The sequence below is a fragment of the Conger conger genome, chromosome 5 (assembly GCF_963514075.1).
Source record: "Conger conger chromosome 5, fConCon1.1, whole genome shotgun sequence".
Lineage (NCBI taxonomy): Eukaryota > Metazoa > Chordata > Actinopteri > Anguilliformes > Congridae > Conger > Conger conger.
The window spans coordinates 16,494,788-16,511,350 of NC_083764.1; the positions used below are offsets into that span (position 1 = coordinate 16,494,788).

Consider the following 16,563-nt stretch of genomic DNA (forward strand, 5'->3'; position numbering starts at 1 on the left):
TACTCCAGGATAAGTTAGCTTTTTATTAAAAAGATTGTGGGAAATGTACAATATTCACAAGTTTGATTGACAAAGAAAGAATATTACTAAAGGACCAAAAAGTCTTTCAACTTCCAAAAATAAAAAGGGAAAAGTCTGGTTAAAGTCATAATTTATTAACTTGCAGATGGCATTTAACTGAATATGTATGACTGACAGAAAATATTCTCAACTTTCAAAATCCTCTTTTATACAGAGCAACCGATTCTAAATACAATACTTTCCAAATTCAGAGGGGGTAAAAATGACCAAAGGGAATAAGGTCAAAGAACTCACTAATGTGGCTTGGTATTCTATTAAATGCAAAGTTCACATCTATATATTCAAGTTTTAAAACTATGTTTAATTTATACCAGGGAATGACTGGACATTACATTCTTCCTTCACAAGCCAAGTGCAAACACAGGCTCAAGTATCACCTGTCTCATTAAGCATTTTTATGTGAAAAGTGAAGTCTGACTGATGTCTTGTATAGTCACATAGTAAACCTTTAATTATCAAAGTGAAAGGATGTTATACACAATCACCAGCGACAAATTAAATTTAAAAAAAATCCAAAACGAGGTCAAGAGGCAAGAAAATAAAAAATTAAATGAAAATAAAAAATCTGAATGAGGTAGACTTTCCAAAAACCTCAATGGATAATTCCAGTTTCCCCCAATCTATTTCTATCTTTATCCAACAACAACTTCAGTCTGCTATCTGCCATGTGTATTATAGTGTGCAAATGTGGAAATCGGTAAATCAATACATTTTAGCCTTTTGTGAATAGTCTGCTATAAATCCTGTGCACACCCAACCATTTATATTAAACTGCTGCCACCCCCAAGAAGACATGTGATGCACATGCCGTAAATCTTACTTTGTGGATAAGAAGAAAGAAAAAACCATTATTGAAATAAATGCAGCTTGGGGAAAAGGTAAAACTGCAGATTTTCAAAATGGTGTTCATGCTGTACCAACACTTCTTACACTTCCCACAGCTGGCAGTTAACACCAGTGGACCAAGATTCCACCAGCACCTTCTGCAATGTGAAATCATGGTCACAATTTTTGCCCGTCTGAAAGGATCTAAGTGCAAGACCTGTTGGGGTACATCGTTTGATTGCCTTGGCTTGAGGTATCCCCAACCAAACAGCAAAATACAGCTCCTCTGCACGCTTCCATTAGCCTTAATCAGTCAGCTCACACACTCTCCAAATTGCCACTTCCACATCAGTGTCAGCATTGCGAGGCAGTGCTGATGATGCTATAGAATCCAATCGTTTCACCTTGGTGTGAGGTGGGTTTGCTACATTGCTCCCGAAGACTCAGCTATCCATCTTCTCCTTCTTCTTGAAAAGTTTCATCAGCTGGCAAAATCTCTCAGCAATCTACAAAGAATAAGTGTTTAGAAAGCTGACAGCATACAGCGACTTCAAATGCAACTTCTCATCACATATGCACAAAATATAAATGCATAGAATAGAAGCCAAAATGAAGATACCAGAGCTGGGGGTTTGTTCATCTTGGCTGAAAGAGCAGAGAATGTGTCTGGAGAAGCGCCCTTCAACTTCAGTTCAACAAGTATATCCCGGTCTTCTTCCCTTAAAAAGAAAAGTGTGATGTAGGATGTCAACTAAATCATGTTCATTAAAACGCTGTAAATGTTACAAAACTTTGAATGTAGATTTGAAAATATATTGCCCAAATGTATGCACTCAGTGAGACAAATCAGCTAAGGTGATAAAGTCCACTCATCGTCCTAAGATTAGTTTTACAGCTTCTTGTCACCAAGCAACTGACAATGATCAGCATCCAAACAATGCAGTGACTTAAAAATAGTGCAACTTCAAGAAACAGCACTGAACTAGAAGGAAATAGTTCTGAATTAAATCTAAAACTTAAAAGAAGCAAGTTACCTGGTCCATGTCACCACCACCTCACCCTTTTTTCTGATAACATTCTTGGCAGATAAGCTATTGGGTGACAGCGGAGGACTCTTTGATTTATTCCTTTTCTTTCTGGGAGTCCCAAGTCCTTTTTCTTTAGACCCCCTGGATGACCTTTTCTTTCTCTGCTTGTGTACCTTCTCTTGGGTATGTTCCCTTTTGACTCTCTTGGCCCTTGGTTCAGAGTGGTGCTTCTTCCGTTTCTTTCTGATCGTGCAGGACTTCTTTGAAGCAGTGCCTTCCTCTGTCACGATTACAAGTTCAGAGGGCGATGCAGATTCTGGAATCTCACTGTTTGTAGATGCAGGTTCCACCGGCTCGCCACAAGAATGCACAACAACATTGTGGCAATTCACTGCTTTCCCTGGTGGACTGCTTCCTGAAAGCGAATCTTTCAAAGGTACTTCTTTTGGAAGGTGGAGGTCAGGGTTGTTGCTGGAAACTGGACTCTGAGATTGCCCAGGGCTATTTCCATTGGGGGAAGTGCCAGGAGTGGAGTGTGCAGAATCTATCGACTCCACTCTGGCTCCAGTCTCCTTTTGGGACACATTGTCGGCAGACGTGGGACTCTGGTCTGGGCTGGCAGCGAAGCTGGTGGACGTGTGCCTAATTCTGACAATGAAGTGGTCGTTGGACTTTTCCATGACCACCGCCTGCATCGGCAAGTGCGGCTTGAACAGAAAGGTGGGCATTGCAGCATCCTCCCGGCAGCCGCTCGAACCAGCGCTGGAGTTGTCGGAGTCCAGGGCCAGGTGGATGTCCTGCTCTGTGGCGTCTTCACCATCCATCAGAGCATCTTCACTGTAATGAGCACTGATGACGCTCTCCGGGGCAGACATAGGCTCTGCGCTGTCAGGGTGCAGGAAACTCAGGTGGCTGTCGGACTTCAGAGGAGAGGGGATGGTGAGGGAAACCGCCAGATCCTCCGCTAAAACAGAGTAAGATCTCTGTGAAGACACTGTGGAAGACGGAGTCTCTCTACAGAACGGCAGTGCTCTGGAGGGAACTTCCAACAAGCAGCTCTCATCTAGGACTGCCGGGTTCAGAGGAATACGAATTTTAGGGCTTGGAGAAGACGGCTTGCACGGCGAGATTGCAGACCATGTTGTAATTAATTTTGAGGGCGTCAAGGTAATTTTGTTTGGGGTCGTCACCAGGAAGGAACTCTCTCCGCCAGCAGAGTCCTTCCGAGGTGTACCCACGGGCCAGCAGTGAGTATCCCCAACCGACACACTGTTCTCTAGCAGGTCAGACCCCTGTAATAGGCACTTGAAGATCTCTCCCATCTGAGAGTCTGTGACCAAGTTAAAAGTCAAGCTAGATGCCTGCTGTTCTGTGAGGATTTCAAAGTCTGATTTATCCTGGATCGAGCTGTTGTGGGATAGCCGGCGAACACAGGCAGCTGGCTTCTCCCCTGAGGAGGAATTCTTGGATTGGGTGAGAGCAGTTTTAGATGGAGAGTGAAAAGATGCAGAGTCTTGTGCTTTTGATGGCTGATCTTCTTCCTCATTGTTCATTTTAAGGTTTTTTCCTCTACTGCCCAATCCAGTCCTGAGTGGTTTGTTAGTGGGAGGCTTGATTTTGTTCTGCACTCCAGACATATGCACCAAATCAACCTCAGTAGCCTTCCGCTTTAGTGTTGGGACTGTAGTCACAGGAGGTTTAGCTGGCATTTTGCTAATCTTTTTTCCTCCATTTCTCTCTACTTTGTTCTCAGTCTTAGGAAAATGCCTTACTTCTGGTGGGCTACACAGACTGGTCAAGGTTGCTTGAATTTCCCTGAACAAGAATTCAAACTGGTCTTCAACAAAAGTCCACAGTTTCTTTTTCAGGTTAGGTGACTGCTGTTCAAAAATGCGATTAACAATGCCATTATTAGAGATCTTACTCATTGTGCTAGAAATTATGCGGGTAAGTTTTGGTTTCAGGATGCTTTCTAGGCTGCAAAATTTGCTGAAGCTAACATTATTCACAAAGTCTGTTAAAGAACGGAGAGACATGTCAATAATGTTGTAGAATAATTTCTTTGGAAAGTTCTTATGAAATTTCATGTACTTTTTTCTCAAATGGCCCTGGATCAACTTTAACATATCCACAACTTCGTGTATGGAGGAAGGATTGGTTTGGGGCAGAAGAGGCAGAACAGTTTTGTGCTTCTTACTTGAAGTGGGGCTGTCATTAGGTGCGGATGTAGTTTTGCTTTTCATTCCAGAATGGCCTTGTGAAATCACTGCAGGCTTTTGGGCCAGCTTCTTGGCAAGTCTTGGAGACTTTGGGCTGGGATGTTTCTTAATGGCTGTCACGGACTGAGTTTTTCCAAGCTGAGGACAAGGATTCACCGAGGGCTCATCCTCTTCACTGTCACTCACAATCTCTCCCTCCTCCAGTCCATCATCATCTTCGGAATGGGAGGAGGGTGAGGGTGGGGTCTGATTCGGGTCCGTGTGTGGAAATTGCGTAGAACTGCAGTGAGGTTTCTCATTCTCCTTATTCACATCCATTCTCCTTGCACCAGATAATGTTGAAAGGTCTTAAAAAGAAAGAAATACATATCGAGAAAGAGCAGGGAAAATGCCTGTTCATTAAATGCATAGCATTTTTACAATATATTCAAAGCAAAGTTATTTTTATTCAAAGTAAGAGAAAATGTTTCAGATAACCCTTCCTCCATTCATGGGGCATTTCAGCCTTTAAGAGAGACAAAATAATGTAATATTTTAAACTTGGAAATTATAACCGAGGAATACTGTTTAAGAAGACTTTTGCCCACACAAAGCATGTCTTCCCTTGCTTGGAAGATTAAAGAGTTAGTAAATTCTGCCTGAATATTTTTATTTTACAGTGACCCTTTTCACTTTGATACTCAGGCACCCACAGTCTCACAGGGTGACTAACAAAGTGCTTCGGAGGAGAACACGCTTGTAGGCGCTCTCCCGAATCGATAGCGGGGGATACAACAATGAATATGACAGGCTATTTCAATTTTGAGAAAAGGGGGAAAAGCTTTTATAAAAGTTTCAAAGCCTAAAGATTTCTCCTACTATAAAATGCAAAACATCAAGCGCTTGACCTCTATTGCAAAACCCCTAAAGAACGGACATCGGAAAACAGACAACAAAAAGGAGTAAGTCACGGATCCTACCTTTGCTCAGACTTCGGACATGTTGGGCATTCCCAGAAGACTGCGGCAGGTTCTTCTTCACAGGGCGCACGGGGCTAGTGAGAGGGCTGATTGCATCTGGAATGTGCTTTATGTTCCTCAGAGTCATCATCATGGAGTCCTCGTCGTGGGCAACTGGAACCGAACTTGAAGGCTCCGTTCTGTTGTTCCATTCTTCATCCTCAGTGGAATCTGGCTCGGAAATGCAGCAGTCCTGCGCCATCGGAAGAGACCCACAGTGACCCTGTCCCAGCTGCACAATCTCATCCCTGAAGGTGCTGCTCACCTTGGGAGTCTCAGCACCTTGGGCCTTTGTAAAGCTATGGTTTGTCACAGGTTTTTCCACATATTTGTCTGGCTTCGTGCTGGAAATCACAACGGTTTCCATGACCCCAGGGACAACAGAGTCACTGCTCTGAGAGACCACCTCTATACTGACTGTGCTGGACACAGCATCTGTGGAAACATCAGAAGCTTCTTCACCAATTTCGTCAACCTTTGGAGGCACATCGACAGGAACAGAAGTAGATGCTTGGCTAATGGTCTCAGGCGGAAGGGCAAGAGGACTCTTCTGGCACTCCGATTGGGCATTGTAACTTTTGTTAGGAGAATAATTTTCAATGATCCAGACAATAGCTGGATCATTGGCCACAGACTCTACACATTTAACAGATGGAGATACAGACAAAGAGCTTCTGCTTTCACCGTTGGAGCTGTCCACATGGATGTCATCTGCAATTAGTACACTCTGTCCCAGAGAAGCCTCAGTCAGACTTTCTGTAGCACTACTTGGAGATTCTGTTGGCTGAGCTGTTATTACATCACCCTGAACCATTTTTGATGTAGCGCCAGAGTCCTTGCTGTCAATGGGCTTCTGTGATGTGGCAAGTTTGGGGGGCTGATCTACACAGGGATTTGGCAATTTGCTTTCGGCACTTTGAAGGACTGCATTTTCCTCTAGAATGTTTTCTGAATCGCATTTTGTCTGGGTGCTAGAAATGGGTGTCTGGACTCCACCTTCCTCCTTGTCTTGTGCATTTCCCTTTTCAATATTCTTAAGCTCAAGTTCTGGGAGTGGCTCGTGACCTTTTTCCGCCTCACAGTTTTCAGCTGCTGGTGCTTCAAAGACCTCATCCATTTCGTTAGAGGCTTCATTACTGCTGTCCAGCTCATCGATGACACAAAACTCCTCTCCTAAATTAAACTGGCTGGTCTCCTCATCAGGACCATCAGGACCTTCAGGTGCATCTTCAGATTGGCCACTTTCCTGTTCCTTGGCTCCAGAGGACAGCCTTGGTGTTTTAACCGGAGACAAAGTAAGGTTGAGTGTTTCCATGAAACTTAACTTTCTATTTCGATTGCCTTCTTCAGGAAGGCTTTTCTCCCCTGCTTGCCCTACGGCAATCTCTGGTTCCACAGAGTTCACCGGCACCTTAGCCTGAACAAGTGCAAGGTGCTTGTCCTGGCCTTTTCTGACCTCCTGGCCTTTTTTGGCCAGGTCACGGCAGCCAGTGGAAACAGTTATGTTAGGAGTGGTTTGCTTGCCATTCTTTGAATCAACTTTGCTGTCTAATACTTTATCCTTTTTCTCCTCAACTTTTCTGCTGCTATCCCTCAGACTTTTATCGGTGTCTTTTCCTTTATTTCTCTCATACTCCTTGCTCTTATCCGTCACATTGCCTTTTCTTTCTCGGTTCCAACATCGCTCCTCTCGACTCCTCTCCTCTTTTCTGGAATGTTCTCTCGGGGGACTTCCTGGCCCCTTGCGGCTGGAGGAAGCACTCAACTTTGTGGATCTGCCCTGGTCAGAGTCAGAGCGCTTTCCTTCTCGGTCAAAGGACTTGAGGGCATTTCGGTCACCCCTTTCCCGGCTGTGACTGTACCTGCTCTCTCGGCTGCTGCCCTTAGCTGGTGGCTCAATGTCTCTGGACCTAATTTTTTGTGATCGAGAACTGGAGGTTGTGCGGTGTGAACTACCGATTGGTGGACTATGGTTCCTCTGATGTGGAGGGCTTTTTCCCCTTTCCGAACTCCCGCGAACCTCCTGTGAGTATGAGGGCTGGTGCCTACCTCGGCTAGAGTTTACACAATCCTTTTCAAATTGTTTGCTTTCTCTGCCTGACTTCTCTCGACTATTAAACTTGTTTTCTTTGCTGGCATCCAAGGCACTCTGGTGGTCTTGGTGATCCCCTACCTCAGAACATTGGGACTTTCTACTTATGTCCTGGCATGCGAAAGCTTGCTTTCCAGAATCTTTTGGTTTGTCATTATTCCCTAGACATGATTTGCCAGTTTGCTGGACCAGAATGTTATGGTTGGGAGTTTGTAGGGTATTAGACTCTCTGTCACTGTTGGTGACAGGCAAGTCACTGAGTCGATCATGAACTGCAGAGTTGGTTCTCCTGGATCCTGAATTTACAGAAGGGGGAGGTGGCAAAAGAGAAGTAGCCAAGGGTTCAGGGTGCAAGCTGACACTGCGGGCATCAGAGTGAGGTTTAGGAAGTGCCTTTGGTACACAGTTCCCCCTTGACCCTTGAGTTTCAGGGCATGCTACTGGATCATGGGCTGGGGCAGAATTTAGGCTGGCATCTTGGTTCCTCTGGAAATGGAACTGTGATCGAGTGAAAGATCCCCTTCCACCTCTGAAAAATGCAAAAAAAATGCAAAAATAAAAATGCTAAAAATTCAGTCCTGATTTACTTTGAATTAAAACACCAGCCAGAGAAAACAATAAATGATGCTGGCACTAAAATGTACGAAGTGGTAGAAATATGTACACATGTCTTAAGTAGGTAAATGTCAAACATAAACATTTGTTAAAAAGAAACAAAATAGCTTGCCTTTGACTCAGCCTGCTTATCTCATCATCCTTCCGCAAAATCTCCATACGGGCAGTTTTAATGAGAGCACATATGTTCTTCTTGAGACATGTATTCTGTGTGTGCAAACTTGTGTTCTTGAAAGAAAACAAACATAAATTAACACATATAGCAGCACCAAAGGGAGTCAACATTCATGAAAAAACTAATTCTTATGTCAGTTTTGCATGAAAGCAAATGGGAAAGAAAAACAATTAAGCATGTTTCATGGTATATGTTGGTTTGAAAAAGTCACAATTCTAAAACCACAAAAATGTCCTATCATTCCACGGTGGACACATTAAGTTCGGTGTTCTTTTTCCTGAACAAATTGTATCCTCAAGACTATATTTGACCATTTGTTAGGTAAGGGGAATTGTAAGAAACAAGCAAAAAATTGTTTTCAATTCGCTGAATTTTTAAATAAAAAGGTAAAGACAGACCTGCACTTGAATTTGCTCAAGCTTTTTCAGCAATTCTTTCACATGGTTTTGCGCAGCATCCAATTTTATCTTAAGCTGCAAATTGAAAGGGTTACATCCAGTTAAACCACAACCTAAATTAAGTAACACATTACTTGGCAACTTTTTTGAACATTTCTATTTTTAAAATGCTCAAATATTGAAACAAAAGCATCTACAGCTTAATTTAATTGTGCGACATGAATATTAAAATAAGACAAATGGCTCTATGGTAATGTTCTCACTGACTTGGCAAGAAAAGTCCTAATATTACAAACCTCATTGCAAGTAGATTCTTTTTCCTGCTGCTCCTCTTTAATTATTTCTTCATATAAGTCCATGGAGTCTTTTAGTCTTCTGGGTGAGAAGGGTGCACACGATTTGTCTGAAACAAAGAAATAAAAGCCTCATTCACTAGTCAGGACCACAAAAATGTCATCACATTGCTGCTCACAATAGCGTACAATATTCACCTGAATTTTGACTGTTCCTGGGACTGTTGTCCAAACCAGAGTAAATATCCACAGAATCCTCACTGTGAGCCACAGGAGACTCTGAAAGAGACCACACGTGGCTTTGCTTCATTTTCCTCCATTACTTTCGACACTTGTCCCTCCTACGCCAATGACTCTATATCTTCAGGTCATTACTCATGTCCCATTCCTCATTGCAACCATGTTGTGAATATATACCACATCATATAGCAGAAAGACTGACAATAACTCAATCGCAAAGCACCTATTTCTCATGCCAGTAATTGCCTTTACCACTGTACATTTCATGGAAATTGTTCAAGGGGACAGTTCTTCAAAACATACAGAAAATGTACAAAGATGAAATGCTTAATGCCAACAACAAAGTTAAACATCTATTTGAAATATTCCCATATCCAATTAGACTGCACTAGAGCATGCACATTAATCTGCCATATAACAGAGACATACAGTATAGAAGGTAATTTAATGAACATAAATTAATAAGTTGACTTTATCCTAGAAAACAAATTACAAATTATTATATACACCCTCACTCTCCTGTTGGTTTATGACAGAATCCGGCACCTACTCACCCCAATGTCCATGGCCAAGATCGCCATACATAGGTTCCAGAAGGCTGTGCTCCATCTTACTTGGCACTCAGTAACAACCTTCCCAAAGTAGGCAGGTAGCTACATCAGGAAAAACTGAAAGTGGTACAGTGTTAGCCAGAAAATGTTGGATAGCTAGCCAGCAGTCACACCTCCCTACCAAACCAAATAACGTCAAATTATACAGCTCTTGAATCCGGTCTCTGGTGAATTACATCTGAGGTTAGCTGCAAGGAAATGGAAGGCTCACTAAATAGTCAATATCATGCAAGAGCCATTAAAAGTAGCTAACGACACAAGATGTGTAACGTTAGCCAACTAAGCTAGAACTGATAGCGGAAAGATAATGACTAACGTTATAGTTAGCGTCACACAAAAAGTGCATCACATTGCCATTTAGCTAGCCCTGTGAATTTAGCAATTCAACGTTAACTACAAGATAAATCTTGTCTTACTGGTTCTCGAGCTCAATGTTGACAATGTCCATAAGCTAAAGTTAGCTAGCACATACTTGCGAAGGCCTAACGTAATAATAGTCTAGAGTTGTACATTCTCCTTACATTTCACCTCTAGTTGCTAACGTGAATTTTAACAAACCTAAATATGTACTAAATCACACATGTATTAGCACATGACTTACCGCATATAGTTAGTACATCCCTTCTGAACAGCTAACATACTATCCGGTTTGTTTCTTTTCACAAAACTAGCTCACAGTCGCGCCAAGCGGCCAGCATCCTCCCCAAAACAGGAAATGACGATATTTTCCCGCGGTCTGTGAGAGTGATCTTACTTCCGGAAGTGTGATTACACAAAGGTTACTGTTAGTAGTTGTAACTTGTAATACAAATAAGAGACACGCAATTATAATAGCACGCAAACTACATCATTGCATTCGATAGTGTATATTTGTTTGTGGAAAAACAATAAAACATTATTCTGTAGACATGTCATAAGACATAGCTACGTCTTTTCCAAGCTAGAACATTACTACTAACTAACACGTTTTTTATCCTTAGTAAACTCACTATTTGCAAGTACCACCGCTAACTGCATTGATTTCAATTGCTTTTTGGGAAGCTAAGTTAGTAGATAACACACGTTAAATGTGCATATGCTGAAAGAGGATTTTATGGGTTCCAAAGTCAGTAAATTGTGTGATTTTAGCTTTACCTAAAGCAATTGTTTTTTATACAAACGAATTAACACACTGGCCATTTACACTCCGTGAGAACCTTATGAAATACCAAACTATCCGGAAGCCATATGATCAGGAATCACAATTTAAAATCTCAAAGAAAACTCTCCTAGCGACACCGCTCAGTGACCCGGAAGTGTTTCACTCATACCCACATGTGGACTGGTTGGGGTTTTTAATAGTGACGGGAACGTGCTTGCTATGTTGTGATACAACCTAGAAAGGAAAGCTTTCATAGAAAGGGATGAAACCCGCGATCCCAATAACATAGTATATTATTGATAAGAACGTTCTTGCCACAATTCAGGAGTTTAAAAGGGAGCGATCTTGCTAAAACAACTAGATGGAAAATCTAGAACTGAATCTGTCATCACTGGGTATAATTGCCAGACATGTTGAAAAAAGTCGCAACGAACTGAGCAAGTATTTGGCAAAACAGGTAAGATTTGTTAAGCTGTGCTTTCCATTAATCGTACTAGTATGTGTGTAGGATGGTCTGGTCTTCTTTCGACAACCAGCAAGCTTGCCAGCTGAAATATCTTATTACCTGTGCAGTTGAACACGCATAGTCGACATGCAGAGTGCTTTTTGTTGCTAGAGCACTGTAACTGGGAACATCTTGTCCAATTGTAAAGTGAGTAAATGTATATTTGTGCCAGAGTAAACCTTTTAAAATATTAGAGAATAAATAAAAGTGCTGTTGATGTTAAAGTTAGCTACTTAAAGTATTTTGACAGAATGGCAGACCTTGAATGATAATTGACAATGATGTACAGACTGTATGTTAGGGAAAAAAACAACTTCGCTAAGGATTTGATACTCTTGACATATTAGAGCTGTTTTTGTTTTTTCTCAGGCCTATTTTAAGCATGTGATGATTGTGGTAGAACTAAATGTATTGTCTATCCCCAAACAGAACTGTCTAATGTTTGACCCTCTTTAACTTATGGTTGTCCGTCTTTGTAGATATGGAGTCAGCAGGACCGGCAGGCCATCCTCTCCTGCCTTGCTCAGCTGCTATTGGAGAAAGACTACACTCTCCTGATCGCCCGTCATCTCAGGCCCCTGGTGCTGGACCTGCTGGAGAGGAACGCAGAGAGGATAAGCGCAGACCGTAGGATAAACCATGACCTTCACGAGCGGCTGTGTGTGGCTCTTAGCAAGCTCCTCAACATCAGCCCAGATGCACGGGTGTAAGTTTCAACCCCCTCGTGCAGTCCACCCACCTCTGTTTCCTTGTTCACCATCATCAGTGCTGATTAGTTTAAGATTATAGATCAGGGCTGCCCAAAACCTACAGGATCTCCAGGATCAGGGTTTGGCAGCCCTGTCCAAAAAAGTGATACTATCTTTAGAAGAGACTCAGGGGCAGTGTTTAGACGATTCTAAGCATTTTGAAATCGGTATTGTTAGGACCATTGTTCAGTGTTTCCCAGAGGCTTTTTAAATAATTAAATTGGTGACTTTTTTTTCCTCAGTAAACCTGAACTTCAGATATAGCCTATATGTTGAATGATAATTGTGGGGTACACTCCTCCTAATTAGTTTATCTGCAATAACCTCCTTCTTTAACTGCTTGTTTACAAAGGCTAAATGATGTGGATATTTCAATAATATTTGTGTACTTTTTTTTTGGCTGTTCCCTTTAGGTTTGCTTCAAAGTACTTCAGCAATGCCCCTCCGGTGTTCCAGAGGCTCTTCTTCACCAGCTCAGAGTCTTCGTCCATCCAGTATGGCCCCAGGCGCATGAAGCTGCGAGACCTGATGGGGGCTACCCTCCACTTCTTGCAGAGCGACTGCGCTAAATTCAGGGAGCTGTGGGACTGGAGTGCCTGCGTGTCCCAGCTGCTCACCAGTGACGTCATGGTCCGATGGTGAGCCACCCTCCTTTTCCATAGCTTTCCCCTTACGTGCCGGCAAGCTTCCTTTGGCTAAAGCTTGGCACTCGCAGAAGCTGAAACGGCAGCAATGTTTTGTTTTCTTCCCCCTTCCAGGTACACGGCCCATTGCCTGGCTCTGGTGTCTCACATGACAGACAATCAGAAGACCATCTTCCTGAGAAAAGTGCTGTCGAGTGAGGAGATTCTGCATCTTAAAATAAAGTATGTTTCTTTGGAATTTATTTTTCACCTTCAAAACGCATTATATTTTGCATTTGATTTTGGTGTTTTACCTCATTCTACTTGCATTTTATACCAAATGTTGTCTAATTTTTGTCCTGTAATGCAGTTGATCAGTTAGCTTGACACTGCATATAAACTGCTGGCAATGCTAACCTTGTGATGCGATGACTCATCAGGTCTCTTGAGGAAGAACAGCTGTTAGAAGTAGAAAAGGCTCTGGTGTTGGCCAATCAGGGCTCTGTGATGTGGCGTCAGGACAAGTGCAACAAGTTCACCAGGGCTCAGGTGGTGTCAGAGGACCTGTCCCGCAATGTCGTTGCAGTCTGCGGAGTGGTTTTGCCCAAGAAAACACTCAACCAGCAAGAGCCAGTAAGATGGAGGGATCAAACTAATTAAAATGAATATGATTGCAGGACATGTTATTCAAAAAGGATGTGTAACTGGAGGTCCATTGTTCAAATTTGAACTATCTGACCATAGTGCCTCTCGAAGGATCTGGTGCTGGTGGAGTCAACATGCCAGAACCTGCGTAGACTGGCCTTGGCTGTGTCATCCCAGAAGGCTGTGCTTCTGGAGGGGCCAATTGGATGTGGAAAGACTGCCCTGGTGGAGTATCTTGCTGCTGTGACAGGGCACGTGAAACCTCCGGAAATGTTGAAGGTTCAACTTGGTGATCAAACGGACAGCAAGGTAACGGGAAATGGTTTCATGTTTATTAAACTCTCTTACATGTTTAAATGTTCCATGTTTCCTTTGCAAACAGTAATGGCAGACTTTAAGAAGCATTTCTACAGACTTTCTGTATCCATTTCATGAAATAAATATCCATGAATATTTATAAACAAGTGTCTGGAACTGTTGTTCAAAGACCCAGCATTTGTGAAGTTTTATAGATCAATAGGCTTGACCTCTTAAAGGCAAAGACCAGAGTAAACATCTAAATGAGCATTCAGTATATTATTCAGGATATTCATCCATTCATACAACATAAATCATTAACACCTGTTGTCAGTGCTCTCAAGTCCTTGGCCCTTTTAATTTATATAATCAAATGTCATTTCAGATGTTGCTTGGGATGTATCGCTGTACAGACATTCCTGGGAAGTTTGTTTGGCAGCCTGGTACTCTGACGCAAGCTGTTTCCCGGGGTCACTGGATCCTGCTGGAAGACATTGATCATGCACCTTTAGATGTGGTGAGGGTTATCAAAATCAAATGAACCTTTGAAATTGCTCTTAATTATTCATGAGCAATTACTTTTAGTTTTACACAATTTTGATGATCTTTTAAGTATAGACTGTAGAGTATTAATTATAATACTACATAATCTATTCAGAAGCTGTGATATATATGAATGGAACAGGAGTGCATGGTAGGATTTACAGAGGTGTGTCCTTGTTGCAGATATCCGTGTTGCTTCCTCTAATGGAGAACAGGAAGTTGATTATCCCTGGGCGGGAAGACTGTATTGAAGTGGCCCCAGGCTTTCAGTTCTTTGCCACAAGAAGGTGAGAACAGATCTAAATTGCAAATGACCTGTGCTTTACGCTGGTGAAACATCAAAGCAATCTCCAAAAGCCTTGAACAGAGTAGAATATTTGTGCAATATGTTGGGTAATGTTTTATTCTTGCCATAATGGATGATTAACATGTCTAATTTAAATGCATGCAAGCAAGCTTCAAGTTGTCATCTACATTAATTTACAGTTTTCTGAATCAGCAAAGTAATAATGAATGTTTGCTGTGACAAATATTCTTTGGTGTTTTAAGGTTGTTCTCCAGTGGTGGAGGCTGGTACAGGCCACAGAACACCCATGCCAATCTTTTGGACAAGTACTGGACCAAGCTGCAAATGGGAAACATGACCAGAGAGGAACTGAAGGAGGTGAGTCCACCAAGCGTTGTCCCCAGAAAGGAACAGACTAAGAGCAGAGCCATTGAGGTTTTATTTTCTTGGCATACGCTCACAGACTGATGAGCGTTTGGGTTTCATTGGGTAGGTGCTACTTAAGAAGTATCCAAACCTAACTGTGGTGGTGGAGCGTCTGCTTGACATCTACTGCCATCTGACTGGAGACAAACACCAGGCAACAGAGCTGAGTCTGCTGCGTAACCAAGGAAACCCCCAGCAGCCCGAAGTGGGCCAGCACAGGCCGGAAGGCGGGGCTGCGGGGCTGGAAGGGAGAGGGCTGTCCTTGAGGTAAGAACTCCAATCACAGGCACAGATTTTAGTGGGGAAGTAATGTTACAAACCCTTTGGTGATTTGTTGATTAACGTTTTCATCTCAGCTCCTCTGATGACAAATGGTTGTTGGCCGTCAGCCTGGTTGCTGATTTTGAATGAAACAGTTAATATGTTCAGATTTTTATCATTCTTAGTGACTCTTGGCAGCCATTTGCATTTGTTTCTTTCATTGGAAAAATGACAGCCCGACAACATCAGTAATTCATGCTGGATCAAACAGTAGCTGGAATGCACTGCTCTCAGGGGTTAATATAAAACCTTGCCAATTTGTGCCAGCCCTCAGGCTTTTAATTGGCTTTCCACTGGGCGCTGGTAAAGTCAATGGTGAATTGATTTTACTGTACTCTGCCTCATTCCTATCAGATGTCACATCAGGACAGCCATATTAGATAAAGGATGCGTCTGTGCCCACCAACCTGTGGAGTGCTCTGAAATATGAGGTTATTATGTAGAATGCCTGCTTCAATTTGAGGTTGATTGCATCAATATTAGGTGAGGAATTGCAGCCCATTGTGGACATAATATAGGGGACCAAAAGTAATTGGACGGTTGTCTGATTTCTTAAGCAGCTGTGTTTTGCAGCATTTGTTGAAAAGATCAAGAACACTCTAGACTTCAGGCAGTCTTTGAAAGGATTTGCAACAAAGTACAAAATCTGACTTTATTTTAGATTATGTTAGTCTAATTACCTGTGGGGGCTGTATAGAAAGGGCAGGATATGGATGTAAATGGACAATCTAACCTCATATTCATTATTTCATTTCTGAGTCCGCAAGTATTTGGACAGTGCCACATTTCTTGTTGTTTTGAAATGAAATTATGTAAACACACACACACACACACACACACACACGTACAGAATTATTCATAAGTTTACTTTCTAAAAGCTGTCAGTCTGTAGCACTGTTTTCCTTCATTTTCAAGTACAGAGCAGATTGTCTTTAATTATCTGTCTGGCTTCCTGCCATTGTAAGCGAGCTTTGTGCTGTTTCAAAACAGGGACTTACTGAAGTGGTGCGAAAGGATCAGAAACAACTTCAGCAGCACCTCCTCTGCCACAACACACAATGTCTTTCTGGAGGTGAGCGCTGCCTGCATTCTCATGCACAGAGTATTGGCACCATGGCTGTATTTATCTAGTTAATGGGAGGCTCCTGTTTTATTCCAAAATCATTGAGCTTCTCTGGTCATATTATTTAAGGTTTTTGGTGTGACTGTTTACCCACAATGAAGTCAGATTCCCTTAAGATGCTCTTACAGTGCTGAGTAATTTGACCTTTTGACTATTTTTGTTATAAATATATACCTGTACATATTTAGAAGATACTTCTGTTAACTTTAAGGCTCTGGACTGCTTCACCGCCATGCTCTCGAGTGCAGAGAGCAGGCAGAGGATGGCAGAGGCTATCGGAAGCAGGCTGAATATCTCCAAAGAGAAGGTAACAAAGAACCTCATACAGG

General features: G+C 42.3%; 2 protein-coding genes across 5 annotated transcripts in view; one reads left to right on the plus strand and one right to left on the minus strand.

Moving 5' to 3' along the window:
- On the minus strand, window positions 1–10,278 carry casp8ap2 (caspase 8 associated protein 2). The gene is made up of 10 exons (XM_061243766.1): window positions 10,177–10,278; window positions 9,519–9,632; window positions 8,923–9,003; window positions 8,728–8,834; window positions 8,432–8,506; window positions 7,971–8,086; window positions 5,113–7,772; window positions 1,941–4,500; window positions 1,526–1,625; window positions 1–1,412 (listed from the first exon to the last, which is right to left on the minus strand). The coding sequence occupies exons 2-10, from the start codon at window positions 9,571–9,573 to the stop codon at window positions 1,350–1,352; spliced, it is 5,817 nt and encodes a 1,938-aa protein (XP_061099750.1). The 5' UTR covers window positions 9,574–9,632; window positions 10,177–10,278; the 3' UTR covers window positions 1–1,349.
- Window positions 10,279–10,911: 633 nt separating this feature from the next.
- The window catches only part of mdn1 (midasin AAA ATPase 1), a 49,406-nt gene continuing 43,754 nt past the window's right edge, over window positions 10,912–16,563 (plus strand). For 3 of the 4 annotated variants that reach the window (XM_061241380.1, XM_061241381.1, XM_061241382.1), the window contains exons 1-12: window positions 10,912–11,173; window positions 11,701–11,927; window positions 12,384–12,608; window positions 12,729–12,836; window positions 13,034–13,226; window positions 13,338–13,547; window positions 13,921–14,052; window positions 14,262–14,365; window positions 14,628–14,742; window positions 14,858–15,057; window positions 16,102–16,183; window positions 16,446–16,541. In XM_061241380.1, the coding sequence (XP_061097364.1) occupies window positions 11,078–11,173; window positions 11,701–11,927; window positions 12,384–12,608; window positions 12,729–12,836; window positions 13,034–13,226; window positions 13,338–13,547; window positions 13,921–14,052; window positions 14,262–14,365; window positions 14,628–14,742; window positions 14,858–15,057; window positions 16,102–16,183; window positions 16,446–16,541 (1,788 nt within the window). In that variant the 5' untranslated portion in view covers window positions 10,912–11,077. The remainder of the gene's footprint in view (window positions 11,174–11,700; window positions 11,928–12,383; window positions 12,609–12,728; window positions 12,837–13,033; window positions 13,227–13,337; window positions 13,548–13,920; window positions 14,053–14,261; window positions 14,366–14,627; window positions 14,743–14,857; window positions 15,058–16,101; window positions 16,184–16,445; window positions 16,542–16,563) is intronic. The other variant, XM_061241383.1, reaches the window with a different exon arrangement.

Coding starts and splice junctions, on each gene's coding strand:
- casp8ap2 (XM_061243766.1), bottom strand. CDS start 9,573: ATGGAGCACAGCCTTCTGGAACCTATGTATGGCGATCTTGGCCATGGA. Junction 7,773..7,970: donor ATAAGCAGGCTGAGTCAAAG/GCAAGCTATTTT, acceptor TGCATTTTTCAG/AGGTGGAAGGGGATCTTTCA. Junction 1,413..1,525: donor TGAACAAACCCCCAGCTCTG/GTATCTTCATTT, acceptor TATTCTTTGTAG/ATTGCTGAGAGATTTTGCCA.